At 35.2% G+C, this 23026-nt stretch overlaps 1 protein-coding gene across 1 annotated transcript in view; it reads right to left on the bottom strand.

Moving 5' to 3' along the window:
• The window catches only part of LOC105553858 (vacuolar protein sorting-associated protein 13B-like), a 194762-nt gene that overhangs the window by 164946 nt on the left and 6790 nt on the right, over positions 1–23026 (bottom strand). Inside the window, exon 3 of the mRNA XM_012000016.1 lies at positions 2679–2822. Coding sequence (XP_011855406.1) covers positions 2679–2822 — 144 coding nt within the window. The remainder of the gene's footprint in view (positions 1–2678; positions 2823–23026) is intronic.

Here is a 23026-nt window from a genome sequence, read left to right as displayed (position 1 = left end):
TCTCTCAGAGTAAATAGGAAATCGTTAACAACTATTTCTTGAGTGAAGTTTCAATATATTTTTAAAAATTCAGAGTAAACATCAAGATGGATTTCATTTTACATAACACAACAACTTGGTCACCCACTCATCCTAAAAATCTCTATAAGTAAAACTGATTATAATGATATGTTAAGGCAGTGTATTTAAACCATGACCACTAGAATCACAATCATTATGAATCTCTTTTTCTAAGTGTCTTTTGCTGAGATTATATAAATATTTTAGCAATGCTTTTCAGTGCAGTACAGAGTAGACAACCAATAAATGTTGGTAGAATTAAATTTACCTTCACAAACAAGACATGCCTTCATATCAAGGCATTTAACAATATCTTATTTTTGGAATGATCTTATCTGATTTAAGCCTTATATTCATACCTTTTAGTCATACTTCAATACATTCATATATATAATAGTTTTTTAACAGATTCATATCTTTGAGTACCTATAACTCTAAAAGGCCCCTTCACTAAACCTACCATTCCAACCCCAATTTTATTTAGAAAATACATCTTTTCTTCGTGGTGATTCTACAGTAACTTGAAATAATTTGAATATAAACTTACTCAGTTTTACTACTACATGCGTAATTTTCAGCTTAATTACATACTATACTAACCAAAGCTTAAAACAGGAAAATAAACTATTTTAAAATCTGTTTCATCTACAATGTTTTTACTCAAAATTTAATTCCAATCACTAGCATAAACCCAAGCATTACTCTCCAGGGGTGTACACTGCTAAATAATTTGTCCAAATGTCAACTGCAATTTTCGAAAATCCTCTCTAACCCAAAATGTTAAACATCTGTAAAAAATACTTGTTTTGAGAGTGGTTTACATTCATGACATTTAACCTTTTGCTGTACACACCACAAAATTCAAGTCTCAATTACCATGCAAGCAGGAAACCTGATCATTTCTGCAGTAGCCATCTGCATAGTCCAATATCAAGTATTAGTTCTAGGTTGCACTAAGTCATGTGTTACAAGTCTTTTTCTGCAGCCTCTATAATTAGTTGTAATTTGCCTCTGTTAAAACGTGTTTCTTATAGGACATCTGGCCTTGAAATTTCCACCTTCTCAATGAAAAAATACTTAGTGTCTGGATTTTTTTTTTTTCTCTCTTTTAATATGGAACACTGCATGGGTGGTATAACCAAGTCCAGACTTTGAAAAAAAAATAAATTCCAAGAAAAGATAATAATTAAGAACCATTTATTACCAACTATAAATGTAAAGTAAAACTTTGTTGTAACTATCCACAGATTTCTAAATTAATCTCTCAAATATTAGAAGATCACAAAGTAACTTTTCATTTTCATGAGAATATAACATTGGTCTATTAACTTCTAGAAACTATATTAAGTTAAATTGGATAATACATGTTTGGAATCAAAGATTTCATGCATGGAAAAAACATCTGAGTCCAGTGGGTTGATATGACACTCAAAGCATCCACTTAAAATAGGAAATAATTTTAACAGTTCATATATAACCCTAACTTCACAAAGATTAAAGTTACATTTAGAATATGTTAAACCTACATACAGATTCACATGAAGTCATTTTAATAATACTTATCAATTTACTTGATTATAGCCAATCTTCCTTAAAACTAAAAGTTAAATGTTAAGTAGCTGATTTAAAAAAAAAAAAACTAATAAAAATGAATGACAGACACACCACTCTTCTGCAAGGTGAAAGTGGAAACATTCTCCACAATAAGCTATGGTCCTGACCTATTTTGCTTTCCTAGATTGTAAAATTTTTGGTAGAAACTCTTTAAAACCAATATTACACATCTGCAAAAAAACACTAGCAAGAAATGTAAGATGGGTCAGAGAAGGAAGAAATAAATCTGAAAAAAGAAAAAATCAGTTTCTTATACCAAAACTTCAAAAACAATTATAAAATTTGGTGCAAATATATTTTCATCTTCCCAAAAAATAACCTGAGAAATTCCCTTCAGATTTAGAAAAATTATGTAAAGAAAAAATTCATACAGGTCCTTTGCAAAAATCTAAAAATGTTAATGTAAAAATTGGACACAATTAGGCTGCACTTTCATTGTAGATGTAATAAGCAATAAGCAATCTGCATGGTCCCTAGTAGAGCTATGACAAAGTAAGTAAAATCTGTATGAAAACAACCTTTACATATTTTATTCAAATTTAAAAACGCCCATTGCAAATAATCATGTAACTTAAAAGGGCATATACAAATTAAAGGCCAGGCACGGCGGCTCATGCCTGTAATCCCAGCACTTTCTGAGGCTAAGGCGGGCAGATCACGATGTCAAGAGATCGAGACCATCCTGGCCAACATGGTGAAACCCCTTCTCTAGTAAAAATACAAAAATTAGCTGGGCGTGGTGGTGCACACCTGTAGTCCCAGCTACTCAGGAGGCTAAGGCAGGAAAATCGCTTGAACCCGGGAGGCGGAGGTTGCAGTGAGCCGAGATCGCACCACTGCACTCCAGCCTGGCAACAGAGTGAGACTCTCTCAAAAAAAAAAAAAAAAAAAATTAAGTATATAAGCTATGTTTATGTAACAGTTGATATATTCAAAAGGGTAAAGAAATGTCAAATACTACTAAAATTAGTTAACATAAACAACTTAGTTCAATAATGACTTACCTGTATCCCATCCTTAAGTTTCAAAATGCATTCCATAGTATTGATGGTAATTACCACTGGTTCTGAACCCAGTTTTGTCCATGGTACATGAATCCTTAATTCATGAATATGTCCACTCAAAAAAGTGAATGGTAATTTCAGTTCCTTAAAACACAAAACATTGCATAAGTTAGTAAGTGTTTAATATTTTTTATTATAATATGCAAATTCCTTTTTTAAAAAATAAAATTTCCAACACAAGAATATTTGGGGACTTACTGTTTAGTGCTTAATATTTTTCATTCTAATGTACAAATTCCTTTCTTAAAAGAGAAATAAAATGTCCAACACAAAAATATTTTGAGAATTACTGTTTATCAAAAAGTAGCATCAAATACCTTGTTAGGCCATACTTAATGATAAATAATAATTTATAGTACAAGTTACATTTAATAAGTTACTTAAGCACTCTAGGCCTGTCTCCTACTTTGCTGAATGGAAATAATATATAATACTTGGTACATGATGTAAGCTCATAGATGGTAGTACAACAGTATATAGCAGCAGTACTTGAGATACCTGAAATGATGTAATTTTTTAAGTCTCCATCTAAAAATATGTCTTCAAAATATGTTTTAAACTAATAGAACAGTATTCTAAGTCAAGTTGAAAGGGGAGCTCAACTGGAGATTTGAGAATAACTTGACAAAATGAAAACTGATCAACCTAAAAAAAAAAAAAATGTATTCCACTTCACCTAATGTAAAATTGAACTGGATACTACTTGGTCCTAAATTTTAAATATTTTCTGACTGCTTTCCATTATCATTAGATAAAAGATTAGACATGAAAAATTTCACCAAAATTGCTTTATGCTCATTTGTCTCACTTCTAGATACAATTTGTTTACAAATCAACAAAGGACAAAGAAAAAAATGTATTCCCATCACATTTTTTACAGTTATTGTAACTCTATTTGTGAAAGTTAATAAAAATATTAAGCTTATTCATTCACATTTTAGCCTACCTAGTTGGTTCAGCAACACAGTAGCAATACAGACAGTATAGCAAAGTGATTAAAACCAATAACTCTGCAGCCAGCAAAGACTTTATTGTATCTGTGCCTCAGTTTCATTATCTTTAAAATTTGTATAAAAATACTATATTTTGAATATTACATCAATTAATCTATATAAAGCTTAGAATACTACCTTCCTCACAGAGAAATCATTATAAAGGTGCCAAATATTATTATTATAATTACAAAAGTATGGGCCTAATTTGTTTCTTCAACCAGAGGTTTTTTTTTTTTAAAGGGCAGCTATTAAGTTTATTGTTAGTACTCTATGCTAATAGAATGTCACAATTTTTAGATCTTTGTCATTATCACAGTATTTTTAAAATGCATTAATTTCTTCAAGCATTGTTCAGCTAGCACAAGATTATATATTGATCAGTGCCTGTAACAAAAGCAATATTTACTAAGCACTGAGTATGTACCAGGCACTATTCTAAGCACCTTACTTGTAAACAATTATTTACTCCTCCTAAGAACCACAAAATGTAAATACCATTATCCCCATTTTACAGTGAAGAATCTGAGACATGAAGGGTCAAGAATCTTCCCAAAATGAAACATCTAGGAGAGCCTGGACTCAAAATTAAGAAATATTATGCCAGAGCCATGGCTCTTAACCACTATAATACTGCCTCTACACTTCCATTATCAGCACTGAAAATGTTTCCACTGGCTATTTATCTACCTAACTGGACAATGAGCAGATTACAATTCCACCTCTCCCACCCTATGCCTTGTGTAACAATGATATATTTGAAAAATGGCTATCAAAGTTGCAGTCTAAGGGCATAAATCAGATTGTCTCACAGTTCTCAGAGTACAGATGTTTAAAGACACCTGAATCAAACTCAAGAACTTAGTGTCATCAGAATGCTACTAACCAAACATTAACACAAGAGGTAACTTTCTGGATTAGAACATGGAATTTTGAGACATATGATCTGACTATAAGCAAGATAGTTTCAATTTCAAAATCACAGAGGAAAGAAAAATAAATAAATAACATATATTTATATATACTGTAAAAGGTGAAACACAAATGATGATTGTTATAACAAATGGATCTTCCTTGAGGTAACCAAAAAAGGTATTTTCTTTTCATTCTTTTTCCTTCTTGAAATATATAAATCTACAACTTTAAAATATTTTATTTATGTATAACTTTTAGGTAATACATCATGTAAAATGCATCCCTAAAATCAGAACATCTATGATAATGTAATGGATATTAGTAGCAAAGAATTTCAGAAGAGAGTTGAATATATCTCAAAAATCTAATTATAGGTAAGGTATTATAAAATAACAGAGAAAAGGGATACTTTTAAAATGAACATAACAGGCAACAAAAGCAAATATAGAAAAATGAGACATCAAATTTTAGAACTTCTGCACAACAAAGGAAAAAGAATAAAAAAGATAACTTATGAAATGGACAAAAATATTTGCAAACCATCTATCTGATAAGGTACTAATATCTAGAATATATAAACAAGTTCCATGACTAATCAACAACAAAATAACAGTAATTCTATTTAAAAATGGACAAAGGAATTGAAGACATGTCCACAAAAAAGATATACAAATGGCCAACAAGTATATGAAAAGAAGCTCAACTTAACTACTCATTAGGGAAATGCAAATCAAAAACCACAATGAACTATCTCTCAGTCATAACAATGGCCATTATCAAAAACATAATAAGTGTTGAGAAAATGGAATACTTATACACTCTTAGTGGAAACATAAAATGGTACAACTGCTACAGAACATAATATGGAGGTTCCTCAACAAATCAAAAGCAGAATTACAATGATCCAGAAACCCCAGTTCTAGGTATATACCCAAAATAATTTAAAAGAAAATCTTAAGGAGATATTCACACACCCATGTTCAAAGCAGCATTAATCACAATAGCTGTAAAGTAAAAGCAACTCTAATATCCATTTTTGAATGAATGGATAAGCAAAATGTAATACACACATACAATGGAATATTATTTAGCCTTAAAAAATAAGCAAATCCCATACTATACCATAACATGGACGAAACATGAGGACATTATGGTAAATAAAATAAGCCAGTTATGAAAAGATAAATACTGTATGATTCCACATATATAAGGTATCTAACATTGTCAAACTCTTAGAAAGTAGACTGGTGGTTGTCAAGGGCGGGGGCAGGGGAAAGGTAAAAAGGGAGTCATTGGTTCAATAGACAGAGTTTCAGATTTACAAGACAAAAATGTTCTGAAGATCTGCTGCACAAGGATGTGCATATAGTTAACAGTAATATAGTATATACTTAAAAGTGCTTAAGATGGTCATTTCTCTTTAAGAAACAAGGTCTAACTCTGTCACCCAGGCTGGAGTGCAGTGGCACAAGCAGCTCACTGAAACCTCCAACTCCTGGGCTCTCCCACCTCAGCATGCCAAGTAGCTAGGATTATATGCCCATGGCACCACACCCAACCAATTTTTTAAATTTTTGGCATAGATGAGTCTCACTATATTGCCCAGTCTGGTCTTCAACTCCTGGGCTTCAAGCTATCCTCCCATCTCAGCCCTCAAAGTGCTGGGATTATAGGCACGAGCCACCATGCCCAGCCTCAATGACAAATTTTATGTCACATATTTGTTACTACCAGAACACACTCACACAGACATACACATAAGTGACAAGACTTCAAGAATGCTGAATGAGGAGCTCGGCAAATCCTCTCCCCAAAAAGCAATGACAAAAAGGACAAAGTTGTCAAAAATAACAGACAGCTCAGCAGCAATAAGAATAAGGCTAGCATAAGGTCACAATACAATTTGGGTCAGGCAACAAAACAGCAGATCAGTCCAAAAATTAACAGAGAAATCTGGAAAATGATATAGCCCAACGGGATCTTGCCAAGGTCTCACATATATATTACTGGTAGTCTAGAAAGTTGTACGCATATGCAAGAATGCACTTATTCAGAAGACTGTATATCTGTTGTTCCACCAGATATACAGATACAATCCCCCAAGCAACCACAAAGAGAGGGCAGTAACCAGCAAACTACTCATTTCTAGTTAACTATGAGGCCTCATGAACATAGAGAATTTAAAAAAAAAAAAAAATCAGACTTATAATCTCCTGACTTTGAAAGTATTACCCAGTAAATGTATATATCCCATGTCAAAGAGTAAATACCTTACTAGCTCAAAGGTTTAAACAATCTCCAATCACTGGCTGATGACTAAGTTATAGTAACCCAGTGAAATTCCTAGAATGCCAGGCTTAAAAATAGAAAAGAGAATTTTTTTTTTTTAATGAGCAGAGAAATCAGAGGGCACACGAAACAGACATCACAAAATTAGTAGAGGCAAGTCAATAAACAAACCTGCAACAACAACCATCTCCTGGAGGAGAAGAAATCAAAATCCAAAGTTGCTGCAATATATTAAACAAAATGTCCAATTTACAACAAACAACTACGACACATGCAAAGAATACAGAAATAAAAACAGTTAATAGAAACTATCTTTGAAGGAGATCAAATGCAGGGCTTGGTACACAAAGACTTCAAAACATCAATTCCGAATATGTTCAAAGAAATAAGGGAAACCATATACAAATTTTTTTTTTTTTTTTTTTTTGAGATGGAGTCTCACCCTGTCACCCAGACTGGAGTGCAATGGTGTGCTCTCAGCTCACTGCCATCTCTGCCTCCCAGGTTCAAATGATTCTCCTGCCTCAGCCTCCCGAATAGCTGGGATTACAGGCACCCACCACCACGCCCAGCTAATTTTTGTATTTTTAGTAGAGATGGGGTTTCACCATGTTGGCCAGGCTGGTCTCGAACTCCTGACCTCAAGTGATCCACCCACCTCGGCCTCCCAAAGTGCTGGGATTACAGGCATAAGCCACTGCACCCGGCCTCAATTAGAAAATGTCAATAAAAAGAAATTACCAAAAAAATGAAAATTTTGGAGTTGAAAGTACAATCAACAAAATAAAAAATTCACTAGAAGGGCTCAGCAGCAGATTTGAATTGGCAAAAGAATCAGTGAATTCAAATCCAAATATATCATAGTCAAACTGCAGAAAGCCAGGGACAAAAAAAAAAAGCTGAGAGCAGAAAGACAAAAACAATTTTTCACGTACAAGGAAACTTTTAGTAGATTAACACCTAATTTCTCCCAGAATTCTATATCCAGCAAAATTATCCTTCAACAATGCAAGCAAATTAAAAGATACTCAAATAAAGAATAAGATAATTGATTCCTAGCAGAATATTAATGGAAGTTCATTAGACTGAAAGGAAGTAGCAACAGATGATAAAACAAATTCACACAACAAAAAAATACAGGTAATTATGTTGGTGACTGGTAAAGGACATTATAAATGCTTTTTTCTCCCATGTTGTTCTGATTTAAAAGGAAATTGCATAAAACAATAATGATAAAATTGTATTGTTTGACTTTTAACAAGTGAAGATGCAATATATATGACAATAACAGCACAAGCAGCAGAAGAAAATGGAGCTATAGTAGGGAAATGTTCTCTATTTTAATAGAATAAAGTTATCAATAATCTCAAGTAGTTTGCAGTAAATCAGATGCATATTATAATCCCCCAAGCAACCACAAAGAAAATAATTCAGGCCAGGCACAGTGGCTCACATCTGTAATCCCAGCACTTTGGGAGGCTGAGGCGGGCGGATCACGAGGTCAGGAGATCGAGACCATCCTGGCTAACACGGTAAAACCCCGTCTCTACTAAAAATACAAAAAAAAAAAAAATTAGCTGGACGTGGTGGCGGGTGCCTGTAGTCCCAGCTACTCGGGAGGCTGAGGCAGGAGAATGGCATGAACCCGGGAGGCGGAGCTTGCAGTGAGTCGAGATCACGCCACTGCACTCCAGCCTGGGCAACAGATCAAGACTCTGTCTCAAAAAAAAAAAAAAAGAAAGAAAATAATTCAAAAGTAATTTGAAAGTCAATAAAGGAGTTAAAATACAACATCGAAAAACATCAATTTATTACAAAAGAAATTAATAAGAGTATCAGAGGAACAAAACAGACATGAGGCACACAGAAAATAATAGCAAAATGATAAATGTAAATCCAATCATATGAATAAAAATTAGAGGTGAACAGATTAAAAACTTCAATCAAAATGGAACCCAATGCTCATCTCCTCCACAAAGAAAAACCAAAACAACAAATAGAGCACTTTGAGTTGAATGTCTATGGGAGAACAATGGAACTCATCAGGAAGTAATGAAGATCTTCTGAGGCACAGAAAACTCCACATGTCAGCATAAAGAGGAAAGGAGAGCACCTGGCCAAAATCAGCCTGGAGCCAGAAGGGGCTCTCCATTGATGAGAAAAGTTAAGCAAGACATCCTCAGCAGTCCCCATGACCACTGTGGATACTTGCAATCCAAGCTACAGGGCAGCTCCACAGTCCTCACAAGCCCTGAGTCCAGTATAGGGAGCTGCCTGAGGTCCATAAGGCTGGATTGCTCCAGAAAGAGAATTCACATTTGATCCACTGAATTCCCCAGGATCCAAGCTGCCGCAGTACTACATCATTTGGAGAATGAAGCAACTACTAGAGTGCATTCTGCCTTGGGGCTCAATAGCCCTGGCAGCTCTACATCCCTTGGACCCTGTAATCAGAAAATGGCAGCTGAGAAATAGCAGCCATTTCTCAGGGACTAAGGACCAGCCTGTCTAGCATTCCTCACCCCAAGCAAAGCCACACCACTGCCTCCACAAACACCCACAGTCTAGCCCACTGAGGCACTCACAGAAAATGCTGATACTGATGACGGCTGAAGAAATCACGTAGAAATTACATTACTGCACCCAATGAGGAAAAAAGCCTGGGCACCCTACTCAACCAATACCGAAGTCAAATCTACAGGAAAAAGTTTTTTCCTATGAAAACTACTTCATAAAATTGGCAGAGGTGGTTGTTCTTCCAGATAAACAGATACCAAGCTAGGGACACAAGAAACATGAAAAGGCATGGAAACATGACACCTCAAAGGAACACAGTAATTCTCTAATAACATACCCCAAGGAAAACAAACCAATAAAATACCTGAAAAGGAATTCACAGTAATTTCTTAAGGAAACTCAGTGAAATACAAAAGAATACGGATAGTGAATTCAACAAAATCAGAAAAACAAGTCATGATCTGAATGAGAAATTCAACAGATATATGCCATAAAAAAGAACCAAACAGAAATCTTAGCATTGAAGAAGTCAATGAATAAAATTTAAAAATACAATTGAAAGTTTCAGCAATACACGAGATCAAGCAGAAGAATTTGTGAACTTGAACATAAGTCTTTTGAAATATAGTAAATCTTCACCTAACATCATCAGTGGGTTCTTGGAAACTGTCATTTAAATGAAACAACATGTAACAAAACTAATTTCACGGCCGGGCACGGTGGCTCAAGCCTGTAATCCCAGCACTTTGGGAGGCCGAGACGGGCAGATCACGAGGTCAGGAGATCACCGTCCTGGCAAACACAGTGAAACCCTGTCTCTACTAAAAAAATACAAAAAAATTAGCCAGGCGTAGTGGCGGGCGCCTGTAGCCCCAGCTACTCGGGAGGCTGAGGCAGGAGAATGGCGTGAACCCGGGAGGCGGAGCTTGCAGTGAGCAGAGACCGCGCCACTGCACGCCAGCCTGGGCAACTGAGCAAGACTCCATCTCAAAAAAAAAACCAAAACTAATTTCACCTAGGCTAACTGATATAAACAAAAGTTCCCACAGCCTATGTCTAGTCACAAAAACATGACCAATATTGTAAAGAGTCAAACCACTTCTAATATCAAATACTGAAATAGATGTAGGCTATACATACATTTAAGAAAGATTAATGAAATTATTAAATTAGTATTAAATTAGTATCAAATTATTACATTATTAATAAAATTAAGATTAATAAATATTTACCAAATTTATGGTCAATCGGTGAATGACAGCAGTCACAATAGTTGTGAATGAAATCATGAAACAAATGTTTGGAAAGTGAAAAGAGGAGCATCTTCTAATGCCACACAGTTAAAAAACAAGGAATACTGTGAGATCACTGAGTGCTTTCTGAATGCATCATATATTGTGCATTTGTATGATTATCATACACTTTATGAATTTTTATTTTATAGTATCATGCAATTGTTCATTTTCCAACCTGCTTATTCCAGTTCAGTGTCACAGGTGGCTGAAGCCTATCCTGCCACTCAGGGTAAAAAGTAGAAACCAGTTCTGGACAGGACACCATTACATCACAGTTCACACACACACACTCACTCACTCACTCATACTGGGACAATTTAGACATACCAGTTAACCAAACATTCACATCTTTGGGAAGCAGAAGGAAATCAGACTATCCAGAGAAAACCCATGCAGACATGGGGAGAACAAGCAAACTCCATAAAGACAGAGGGCCTGACCAGAAATCATTTTTGTCTCAGCAACATTATAACTAAACAATGCTGAACATTGTTTTGAGGTCCTGCTGTACCCGGGTTAGCCAAAAAAAACAAAGAAACAAATAAAAAACAGTTAAAAAGAATGAGAAGAAAGCCTACAGGGCCTATGGGATAGTATTAAGTTAAAAAAAAAAAAATGTATTTTTGGAGGTCCGGGGAAAAGAACAGACAAGGCATATAAAACCTATTTAAATAAATAATAGCTGAAAACATCTCAAGTCATGGGAGAAATATAAACATCCAGGTCCAGGAAGCTCAAAGTTTCCCAAATAGTCTCAACCCAAAAAGGTCCTCTCAGGATACACTATAGTCAAACTGAGAAAAGATGAACATTACAGTGAAACTGTCAAAATTCAAACACAAAGAGAATTTTAAAAATAGGAAAAGTGTGAAGTAACACATAAGGGACTCTCCATAAGACTAACAGCAGATTTCTCAGCAGAAACATAGGCCAAGAGACAATGAGATGCCATATTCAAAATGTTGAAAGAAAACAAACTGTTAGCCAAAATTACCATAACTAGTAAACCTCCCCTTCAGAAATGAAGGAAAAATAAAATCTTTCCCAGAGAAGCAAAAAATGAGGTAATTTATCACCACTAGACTGAATGGACAAGAAATGATTAGGGGAATCCTAGAACTGAAAACGAACAGACTATAACTACCATCATGAAAACATGCAGAAGTGTCAATCTCATTGATGAAGCAGATTCACAAATGAGAAAGAGAAGTAAAAATTATCACTATAGAAACCACCAAACTGCAAAGATAAACAATAAGAAACTAAAGAAGAAAGAATGGATATATATTTTAAAGAAACAAAAGGCAATTAGCAAAATGACAAGAGAAATTCCTCACCTATCCATAATAACCTTGAATATAAACAAATAAAAATGCCAAATTAAAAACTATAATCCCCAATTAAAAGCTATAAACTGGATGAATGGATTAACAAAAAACAAGACCGGGCTGGCCATCGTGGCTCACACTTGTAATCCCAGCACTTTGGGAGGCCAAGGCAGGCAGATCACCTGAGGTCAGGAGTTAAAGACCAGCCTGGCCAACGAGGTGAAACCCCATCTCCACAAAAATACAAAAATTAGCTGGGCATGATGGTGGATGCCTGTAATGCCAGCAACTTGGGAGGCTGACGCGGGAGAACCACTTGAACCTGGGAGGCGGAGGTTGCAGTGAGCCAAGACTGCACCACTGCACTCCAGCCTGGTGACAGAGTGAGAGGCGGAAGTGGGGGGGGCGGACAGGCAGGGAAACAAGACCCAACTATATGCTGCCTATAAGAAACTCACTTCTGTAAACATATACATAAACTTAAAATGAAGAAATGAAGAAAGTTCCACCAAAAATGAATAGGAGTAGCTATCCTTATACCAGAAAAAATACACTTTAAGTCACAAACTATATAAGGAGACGAAGGTCATTATATAATAATAATGAAGTTGGGCCGGGCGCGGTGGCTCAAGCCTGTAATCCCAGCACTTTGGGAGGCAGAAATGGGTGGATCACGAGGTCAGGAGATCGAGACCATCCTGGCTAACACAGTGAAACCCTGTCTCCACTAAAAAATACAAAAAACTAGCCGGGCGAGGTGGCAGGTGCCTGTAGTCCCAGTTACTCAGGAGGCTGAGGCAGGAGAATGGCATGAACCCGGGAGGCGGAGCTTGCAGGGAGCTGAGATCCGGCCACTGCACTCCAGCCTGGGCCACAGAGCGAGACTCCGTCTCAAAATAATAATAATAATAACAATGAAGTCAATTTGCCAAGCATCTATAACAACTATAAATATATACACACTCACTACTAGAGCACTCAGATACAGCAAATATTATTGGATCTAAAGAGAGAGATAAACTCCTTTACAATAATAATTGGGGACTTGAACACCCCACTCACAGCCCTGAACAGATCACTGGCAGAAAATCAGTCAAAAATACCAAATTTCAATTGCAGTTTAGACCAAATAGACCTAACATATTTACAGAACAACAGCTGCAGAATACATTCTTGCCATTAGTACACAAAAAAAATTCTCCAAAAATTTTAAAAGTCAAAGTCATATCAAGATTCTTTTCTAACCACAATAGAATAAAACTAAAAATCAGTAACAAGTAAACTTTGGAAACTGTACAAATACATGAAAATTGAATAGCATGCTCTTGAATAACCAATGGATCAATAAAGTCAACAAGAAATTTTAAAATTTCTTGAAACAAATGAAAATAGAAATACAACATAGCAAATCCTATGGAATATAGCAAAAACAGTACAAACAGTTTTTAGCATTAAACAGTTGTATCAAGAAGTTGAAAGATTCCAAATAAACAACCTAACGATGCATGTCAAGGACCTAGAAAAGCAAGAACAAAACAAACACAAAATTAGTAAAAGAAAAGATATTATGAGGATCAGAACAAAATAAATGAAATAGACACCAAACAATACAAAGGATCAACAAAATGAAAAGCTGGTTTTTTGAAAAGATAAACAAAATCAGCAAACTATTACATAGACTAAGAAAAAAAGAGACCAAACCACAGAAATACAAAGGATCATTAGTGACTATTATGAACAAGTATACACCAATAAATAAGTGAACCTAGAGAACACAAATAAATTCCCAGACACATAATCTACCAAGATTGAACCAAGAAGAAACAGAAAACCTGAACAGTCCAATAACGAGTAATAAGATTGAATCAGTAATAAAATCACCCAACAAAGAAAAGCCTGGGACTGAATGGCTTCACTACTGAATTCCACTAAACTTTTTAAAAAGAATACCAATTCTTCTCAAACTATTCCAAAAAAACTGAAGGATAGAAAATCCTTCCTAACTCGTTCTACAAGGCCAATATTACCCTAATAACAAAACCTAACAGGGAACAACAGAAAAAGAAAACAAGACAACATGCCTGATGAACACAGATGCAAAATCCTCAACAAAATACTAGCAAACCAAATCCAATAGCACAGCAAAATGATTATACACCATAATTAAATGGGATTTATCCCAGGAATGCAAGAATGGGACAAAAAGCTTTTCCTCTAAGAACTGGAAAGAGACAAAATGCCCATTTTCACCAGTCTTATTCAACATAGTATTGAAGTCCTAGCCAGAGTAATTAAGCAAGGGAAAAAAAATTTTTTGAACAGGGATCCAAATTGGAAAAGAAAAAGTCAAACTGTTCCTATTTGCAGATGACATGATCTCATATGCAGAAATACCTAAAGACTCTATCAAAAAACTCTTAGAACTGATAAATTCAGTAAAGTTGCAGGATATAAAATCAACATATAAAAATCAGTAGTGTTTCCTACAATAATAACAAACTAGCTGAAAAAGAAATCAAGAAAGCAATCCCATTTCTAATAGCTACAAAAAAATAAAATATCTAGGAAAAAATTTAACCAAGGAGGCAAAAGATCTCTACAAAAAAAGTGACAGAACACTGGGGAAAGAAACAGAAGACGACACAAAGAAATTAGAAAGACATTTCATGTTCACATATTGGAAAAATTGTTGTTAAAATGACTCAAAAAGATCTACAGATTCAATGTAATTCCTACTAAATTACCAATGCTATTCTTTACAGGTACATAACAAGCAAAGATAAAATTTGTATTTGGCTACAAGACTCTGAATAGTCAAAGCAATTCTGAACAAAAGAATAAATCCACAAGCATCACAATTTCTGACTTCAAAATAAACTACAAAGTTATAGTAATCAAAACAACATGGTACTTGTATAAGAACAGACATACAAACCAGGAGAACAGAACAGCAAAACCAAAAATAAACCCACATATTTAAATCCAATGGATTTTTAACAAAGGCACGAAGAACACACATTAGGGAAAGGACAGTCTCTCCAATCAATGGTGCCATGAAAACTGGATATCCATAAGCAAAAGAGTGACACTTGATCCCAATCTCTCACCATATACAAAAACCAACTCAAGATGGACTAAAGACTTAAATGTAATTCCTGGAACTATGGAACTACTAGAAGAAAACACAAGAAAAAATGCTTTGGGACTTCGGTCTAGACAAATATTTTATTGTATAAGAGGTTAATATCCATAATATACAAGGAATTCAACTCAATAGCACACATGCACGCATGCACACACACACACAGAGAGACTCCAATTTTAAAATGGGCAATTGTGGCCGGGCGTGGTGGCTCAAGCCTGTAATCCCAGCACTTTGGGAGGCTGAGATGGGCGGATCATGAGGTCAGGAGATCGAGACCATCCTGGCTAATACGGTGAAACCCCATCTCTACTAAAAAATACAAAAAACTAGCCGGGCGTGGTGGCGGGCGCCTGTAGTCCCAGCTACTCGGGAGGCTGAGGCAGGAGAATGGCGTGAACCCGAGAGGCGGAGCTTGCAGTGAGCTGAGATCCGGCCACTGCACTCCAGCCTGGGCGACAGAGCAAGACTCTGCCTCAAAAACAGAGCGAGACTCCGTCTCAAAAAAAAAAAAAAAAAAATTGGGCAATTGCTCTGAGTAGACATTTCTCAAAAGGGGACATATAAATGGCCAACAGGTATATGAAAAATGTTCAACATCACTAATCATAGGGAAAATATAAATAAAAACCACAATAAAGTATCATATCAGTTAGAATAGCTATTACCCAAACAAACAAACAAAATACTCGTGAGGATATAAAGAAAAGAAAACACTTAACACACTTGGTGGGAATGTACATTAGTAGCCATTACGAAAAACACCATAAAAGTTCCTTAAAAAGCTGGAAATAGAACTAAATATAATCCAGCAATCCCACTACTGGGTGTACATACAAATAAAATTAGCATGATAAAGAGATACCTTGTACTCCCATGTTCATTGCAGCTCTATACACAATAGCAAAGATATGGAATCAACCTAACTATCCATCTACAAAGGAATGATGGATAAAGAAAATGTGGTATAGGACGGGTGTACTAGCTCACACCTCTAATCCCAGCACTTTGGGAGGCAGAGGCAGGCAGATCATGAGGTCTGGCATTCGAGACCCGCCTGGCCAATATGGTGAAACCCCATCTCTACTAAAAATACAAAAATTAGTCGGGTGTGGTGGCGTGCACCTGTAGTCCCAGCTACTTGGGAGGCTGAGGCAGAAGAATCGCTTGAACCCAGGAGGCAGAGGTTGCAGTGAACCGAGATTGCACCACTGCACTCCACCCTGAGCAACAGAGGAAGACTCTGTCTCGGAAAAAAAAAAAAAAGAAAGAAAAGAAAATGTGGTGTGTATGCACAATGGAATACTATTATGCCAAAAAAAAAAAAAAAAAAAAACTTGTCCTTTGCAGCAACATGAATGAAAAATGAAAGTCATTATGTTATGTGAAATAAGTCAAGCACAGAAAGACAAATATTGCATATTCTCACTCATACACAGGGCTGAAAAAGTTGGTATCATAGAAGTAGAGAGTATAACAGTGGTTACTAGATACTAGGAAGGTAAAGAAAAAATGGGGAGTATGAAGATATTTATTAACAGATACAAAATTATAGCTGGACCAGAGGCTGGGAAGGGTAGAGCCCGTGGAAGGCGCAAGGAGGAGAGATGGTTAGTGGGTACCAAAACAATAGAATTAGTAAGACCTAGTATTTGATAGCCCAACAGGGTGACTATAGTCATTAATAATTTAATTATACATTTTTAAATAAGTAAAAGAGTATAATTAGGTTGTCTGTAACACCAAGAATGCTTGAGGGAATGGATACCCCATTTTACATGATGTGATTATTAAACATTGCATGCCTGTATTAAAACATCTCACGTACACCATAAATATATAGACCTACCAAGTACACACTAAAATTAAAATCAAAAATCAAAAAAGAACTACAAAAAAAAATTACAGTTGGATGACAGGAATAAGTTCTAGTGTTCTATAGCACTGTAGAGTGACTACAGTTAACAATAATTTACTGTAGATTTTCAAATAGCTAGAAGAGAGGATTTTGAATGTTCCCAACATGAAGAAATGATATACATCTGAGGTGATGAATATGCTAACTACCTTGATTTGGTCATTACACATTATATACATGTATCAAAGTATCACTCTGTGCCCTATAAACATATATAATTATTATATGTCAATTTTTAAAAGGCAAAGATTATCAGGCTGAATTTTAAAACCTAACAAGATATAACTATGTGCTCTTTAAAACAAACACATTTTAGATTCAAAAACATAAATGAGTTGAAAAGAAAAAGATATGCAAATAGTAACAGCAGAAAGCTGTAACAATTATACTAATATCAGACAAAAGAGACTTTTTTTTTTAAGTTACTAAAAACAAAATGCGACATTTTATAAGGATAAAAGAGTCCCTTCATGCAGAAGATATAAACCAGTGATGAACATAGCAACAAACCCTTGAAATACTATATATAGCAAAAACTAAGAAAACTGAAAGAACAAATAGATAATTCAACAATAACAGCAGAGACTACGATATCTCACTTACAATAGTGGACAGAATAACTGGATAGAAAGTGAACAAGGACAGAGAAGGTTTGAACAACATTATCAACCAGTTATACCTGACATCTATACATCTCTAACGACTCCATCCAACAACTACAGCAACTGCAAAAATACATATTCATATCAAGAGAAGTCAGAAAATAATTGATCTGGGTAAAAATGAAAACACAATATACCAAAATTTATGGGATGCAGCTAAAGAAATGCACAGCTGTAAATGTCTGCAACAGGAAAAAAGCCAGCCTGGGCAACATACAAGACCTTGCCTCTACAAATAATTTTTTTTTTTTTAAGTAGCTAGGCGTGATAGTACAGGTATGTGGTCCTAGCTACTTTCCAGGCTGAGGTAAGAGAATCACCTGAGCCCACGTGGTCGAAGCTGCAGTGAGCAATGATCAACACTGTACTCTAGCCCGGGCCTTGTCCAGAAAGAAAAAGAAAAGAAGAAAGAGAGAAAGAGATCTCAAATCAATAACCTAAATGTCCACCTTGAGAGTAGAAAAACAAAATCAAACCCAACCCAAAACAAGGAAAAAGAGGGACCACAATAACAAAAAGAAAAATGAAAAAAGAGGGACACTTCTCAGAATGATTTGTTTCAAGTATATTAAACAATGAGATGTCATGATACTAAATATGTATACACTTAATAACATAACTTTAAGATATATAGAGAACTATCCATCTACAAAGGAATGATGGATAAAGAAAATGTGGTATAGGACGGGTGTACTAGCTCACACCTCTAATCCCAGCACTTTGGGAGGCAGAGGCAGGCAGATCATGAGGTCTGGCATTCGAGACCCGCCTGGCCAATATGGTGAAACCCCATCTCTACTAAAAATACAAAAATTAGTCGGGTGTGGTGGCGTGCACCTGTAGTCCCAGCTACTTGGGAGGCTGAGGCAGAAGAATCGCTTGAACCCAGGAGGCAGAGGTTGCAGTGAACCGAGATTGCACCACTGCACTCCAGCCTGGGCGACAGAGCAAGACTCCGTCTCAAACAAAAAAAAAAAAAAAAAAAAAAAAACTTGTCCTTTGCAGCAACATGAATGAAAAATGAAAGTCATTATGTTATGTGAAATAAGTCAAGCACAGAAAGACAAATATTGCATATTCTCACTCATACACAGGGCTGAAAAAGTTGGTATCATAGAAGTAGAGAGTATAACAGTGGTTACTAGATACTAGGAAGGTAAAGAAAAAATGGGGAGTATGAAGATATTTATTAACAGATACAAAATTATAGCTGGACCAGAGGCTGGGAAGGGTAGAGCCCGTGGAAGGCGCAAGGAGGAGAGATGGTTAGTGGGTACCAAAACAATAGAATTAGTAAGACCTAGTATTTGATAGCCCAACAGGGTGACTATAGTCATTAATAATTTAATTATACATTTTTAAATAAGTAAAAGAGTATAATTAGGTTGTCTGTAACACCAAGAATGCTTGAGGGAATGGATACCCCATTTTACATGATGTGATTATTAAACATTGCATGCCTGTATTAAAACATCTCACGTACACCATAAATATATAGACCTACCAAGTACACACTAAAATTAAAATCAAAAATCAAAAAAGAACTACAAAAAAAAATTACAGTTGGATGACAGGAATAAGTTCTAGTGTTCTATAGCACTGTAGAGTGACTACAGTTAACAATAATTTACTGTAGATTTTCAAATAGCTAGAAGAGAGGATTTTGAATGTTCCCAACATGAAGAAATGATATACATCTGAGGTGATGAATATGCTAACTACCTTGATTTGGTCATTACACATTATATACATGTATCAAAGTATCACTCTGTGCCCTATAAACATATATAATTATTATATGTCAATTTTTAAAAGGCAAAGATTATCAGGCTGAATTTTAAAACCTAACAAGATATAACTATGTGCTCTTTAAAACAAACACATTTTAGATTCAAAAACATAAATGAGTTGAAAAGAAAAAGATATGCAAATAGTAACAGCAGAAAGCTGTAACAATTATACTAATATCAGACAAAAGAGACTTATTTTTTTTAAGTTACTAAAAACAAAATGCGACATTTTATAAGGATAAAAGAGTCCCTTCATGCAGAAGATATAAACCAGTGATGAACATAGCAACAAACCCTTGAAATACTATATATAGCAAAAACTAAGAAAACTGAAAGAACAAATAGATAATTCAACAATAACAGCAGAGACTACGATATCTCACTTACAATAGTGGACAGAATAACTGGATAGAAAGTGAACAAGGACAGAGAAGGTTTGAACAACATTATCAACCAGTTATACCTGACATCTATACATCTCTAACGACTCCATCCAACAACTACAGCAACTGCAAAAATACATATTCATATCAAGAGAAGTCAGAAAATAATTGATCTGGGTAAAAATGAAAACACAATATACCAAAATTTATGGGATGCAGCTAAAGAAATGCACAGCTGTAAATGTCTGCAACAGGAAAAAAGCCAGCCTGGGCAACATACAAGACCTTGCCTCTACAAATAATTTTTTTTTTTTTAAGTAGCTAGGCGTGATAGTACAGGTATGTGGTCCTAGCTACTTTCCAGGCTGAGGTAAGAGAATCACCTGAGCCCACGTGGTCGAAGCTGCAGTGAGCAATGATCAACACTGTACTCTAGCCCGGGCCTTGTCCAGAAAGAAAAAGAAAAGAAGAAAGAGAGAAAGAGATCTCAAATCAATAACCTAAATGTCCACCTTGAGAGTAGAAAAACAAAATCAAACCCAACCCAAAACAAGGAAAAAGAGGGACCACAATAACAAAAAGAAAAATGAAAAAAGAGGGACACTTCTCAGAATGATTTGTTTCAAGTATATTAAACAATGAGATGTCATGATACTAAATATGTATACACTTAATAACATAACTTTAAGATATATAGAGTGAAAACTGACAAAACTAAAAATGAGAAATAGACAAATCCACAATCATAACTGGAGGTTACACCTCCAGCTATGGCTGTATCTGCAGACATACCTCAACATCTAGTAGCTGACAGAATAAGCAAACAATGAAAAGTCATTCGGATTTACAAGATTTGAAGAACTCTAATGACCAATTTCTGGTAAGTGATATTTACAGAACGCTACAGCAACAAGTGCAGAATATGCACTTTTTATCAATTGCACATTAAACACTTATACAGAAACAGACTATATATTAATTTATACATTTTAATAAGCAAAATCGTACAGACAATGTGCTGCTGACCACAGTGGAATTAAATAGAAATCAGTAACAGAAAGATAATTAATAAATTCCTAAATGTTTGGAAATTAAGCAATATACTTCTAAGTAAGCCAAATAATAACCCAATAATCAAAGAAATCAAAATGGAAATTATAAAATTTTTTTAACTTAATGAAAAAACAACATGAAATCCCACGTGATACTGCTAAATATATGGTTAGAGAAAAAAATTACAGCATTACATATATATATTTCAGTAGAAAAAGACTGAAAAAAAAGCAATGACTTAAGTTTCCAACTCAGGAAACTAGAAAAAAGAAAAGTAAATGAAATCCAAAAAAAGTGAAAGAAATTATAAAAATAAGAACAAAAGTACAATTCAAAAAAGAATCAACGAAAACAAAAATTAGTTCTTTGAAAATATTAATAAAATTAGTAAGACCCTGGCAATATTGATGAAAAAAATACAAATTACCAGCATCAGGCATGAAAAGAAGATATCACTGCAGATCCTACAGATAAATTTTTTTAAGTCAGGCAGCTTTATAATAAACACCAGCCTGGGCGTAAGGCGTTCACGTCTGTAATCCCAACACTTTGGGAGGCTGAGGTTGGAAGGTCATTTGAGCCCAGGAGTTTGAGACCAGCCTGGGAAACATCGCGAGACCTTGTCTCTACAAAAAATATAAAAATCATTCGGAAATGGTGGCACTGGCACTCAGAGGAGGCAGAGGTGGGAAGACAGCTTGAGCCTGAGAGGTCAAGACTGCACAGAGCTGTGATCATGCCATTGCACTCCAGCCTGTGCAACAGAGTGAGACTTTGTCTCAAAAAATAAAAATTAAAAAATAAAAAGTAAACAACAAAAAACCCAACTTTATTCCTTACATATAACAATTTAGAGCAGGGCAGCAAACTTTTTCAGTACAGATGGAGACAGTAAATACTTTAGGCTTTTGCAAGCCACGCAGTCTCTGTCCTAGCTACTTAATTCTGCTGTTTTAGGGCAAAAGCAGCCACAGACAATAAAATGAGTAGCTATGTTTCAATAAAACTGTATTTACAAAAGCAGGCCCAGGACACAGTTTGCTGATCCCGAATTTTCAAAAAATAGGGAAATTCCTTGAAAGATACAATTCACCAAAACTGACAACAGCAGAAATAAAAGTCTAAATGATCCTACACGTCTTAAATTAAATCAGCAGTTTATAACTTTACATCATAACCCAGATGACTTCATGTTTAATTTTTCCTTAAAAAACTGAGAAATTGGTAATCTCACACTTCCTGATTCTGAAACTCACTACAATGCTACAATAATGCAAACAGTGTGATAGTGTCATAAGGGCAGACATATAAATCAATGGAATAGTATTGAGAGCCCAGAAATAAACCCTCACATCTACGGTCAAATGATTTTTGAGAAGGGTGTCAAGACCATTTAGTGTGAAAGGACAGATACCAACAAATGGTGTTGGGAAAACTGAATATCCACATTTTAAAAAGAGAAAGAGAGGTTGCAACACTACCTTATACTATGTAAGAGCAAAAAAATTAGAAAACACAGGAGAAAAGCTTCATGACGTTAGATTTGACAATGATTGGGTATGACAGCAAAAATCCAGACAATGAATGAGAAAAATAGCTAAGTTGGACTTCATCAAAATTAAAAACTTTGACGCATCAAAGGATGCTATTATAGAGTAAGATGCCACTGACAGCATGTGAGAAAATATCTGCAAATCATGTATCTGATAAGGGATTGATATCCACAATACATACAGAACTCCTATAACTCAACAACAACAAAAAACAAAGAACCCAATTCAAAATTGGGCAAAGGACTCAAATAGGCATTTCTCCAAAGAAGACAAACATAGCTAATAAGTACATGAGAAAAGAGGCTCAACATCACTAATCATCAGAGAAATGCAAATTAAAACCACACTGAGATATCATTTCATACCCATTAGGTTAGCTATATTTAAAAAAAAAAAAGTAAGACAACAAGTGTTAGTGAGGACATGGAGCACTTCGAACCTTTGCACATTG

This window comes from Mandrillus leucophaeus, unplaced genomic scaffold (genome assembly GCF_000951045.1).
Source record: "Mandrillus leucophaeus isolate KB7577 unplaced genomic scaffold, Mleu.le_1.0 Scaffold611, whole genome shotgun sequence".
Taxonomy (NCBI): domain Eukaryota; kingdom Metazoa; phylum Chordata; class Mammalia; order Primates; family Cercopithecidae; genus Mandrillus; species Mandrillus leucophaeus.
The sequence above is the reverse complement of the archived record's forward strand: the minus strand, read 5'-3'. Positions and strand labels throughout refer to the sequence as shown.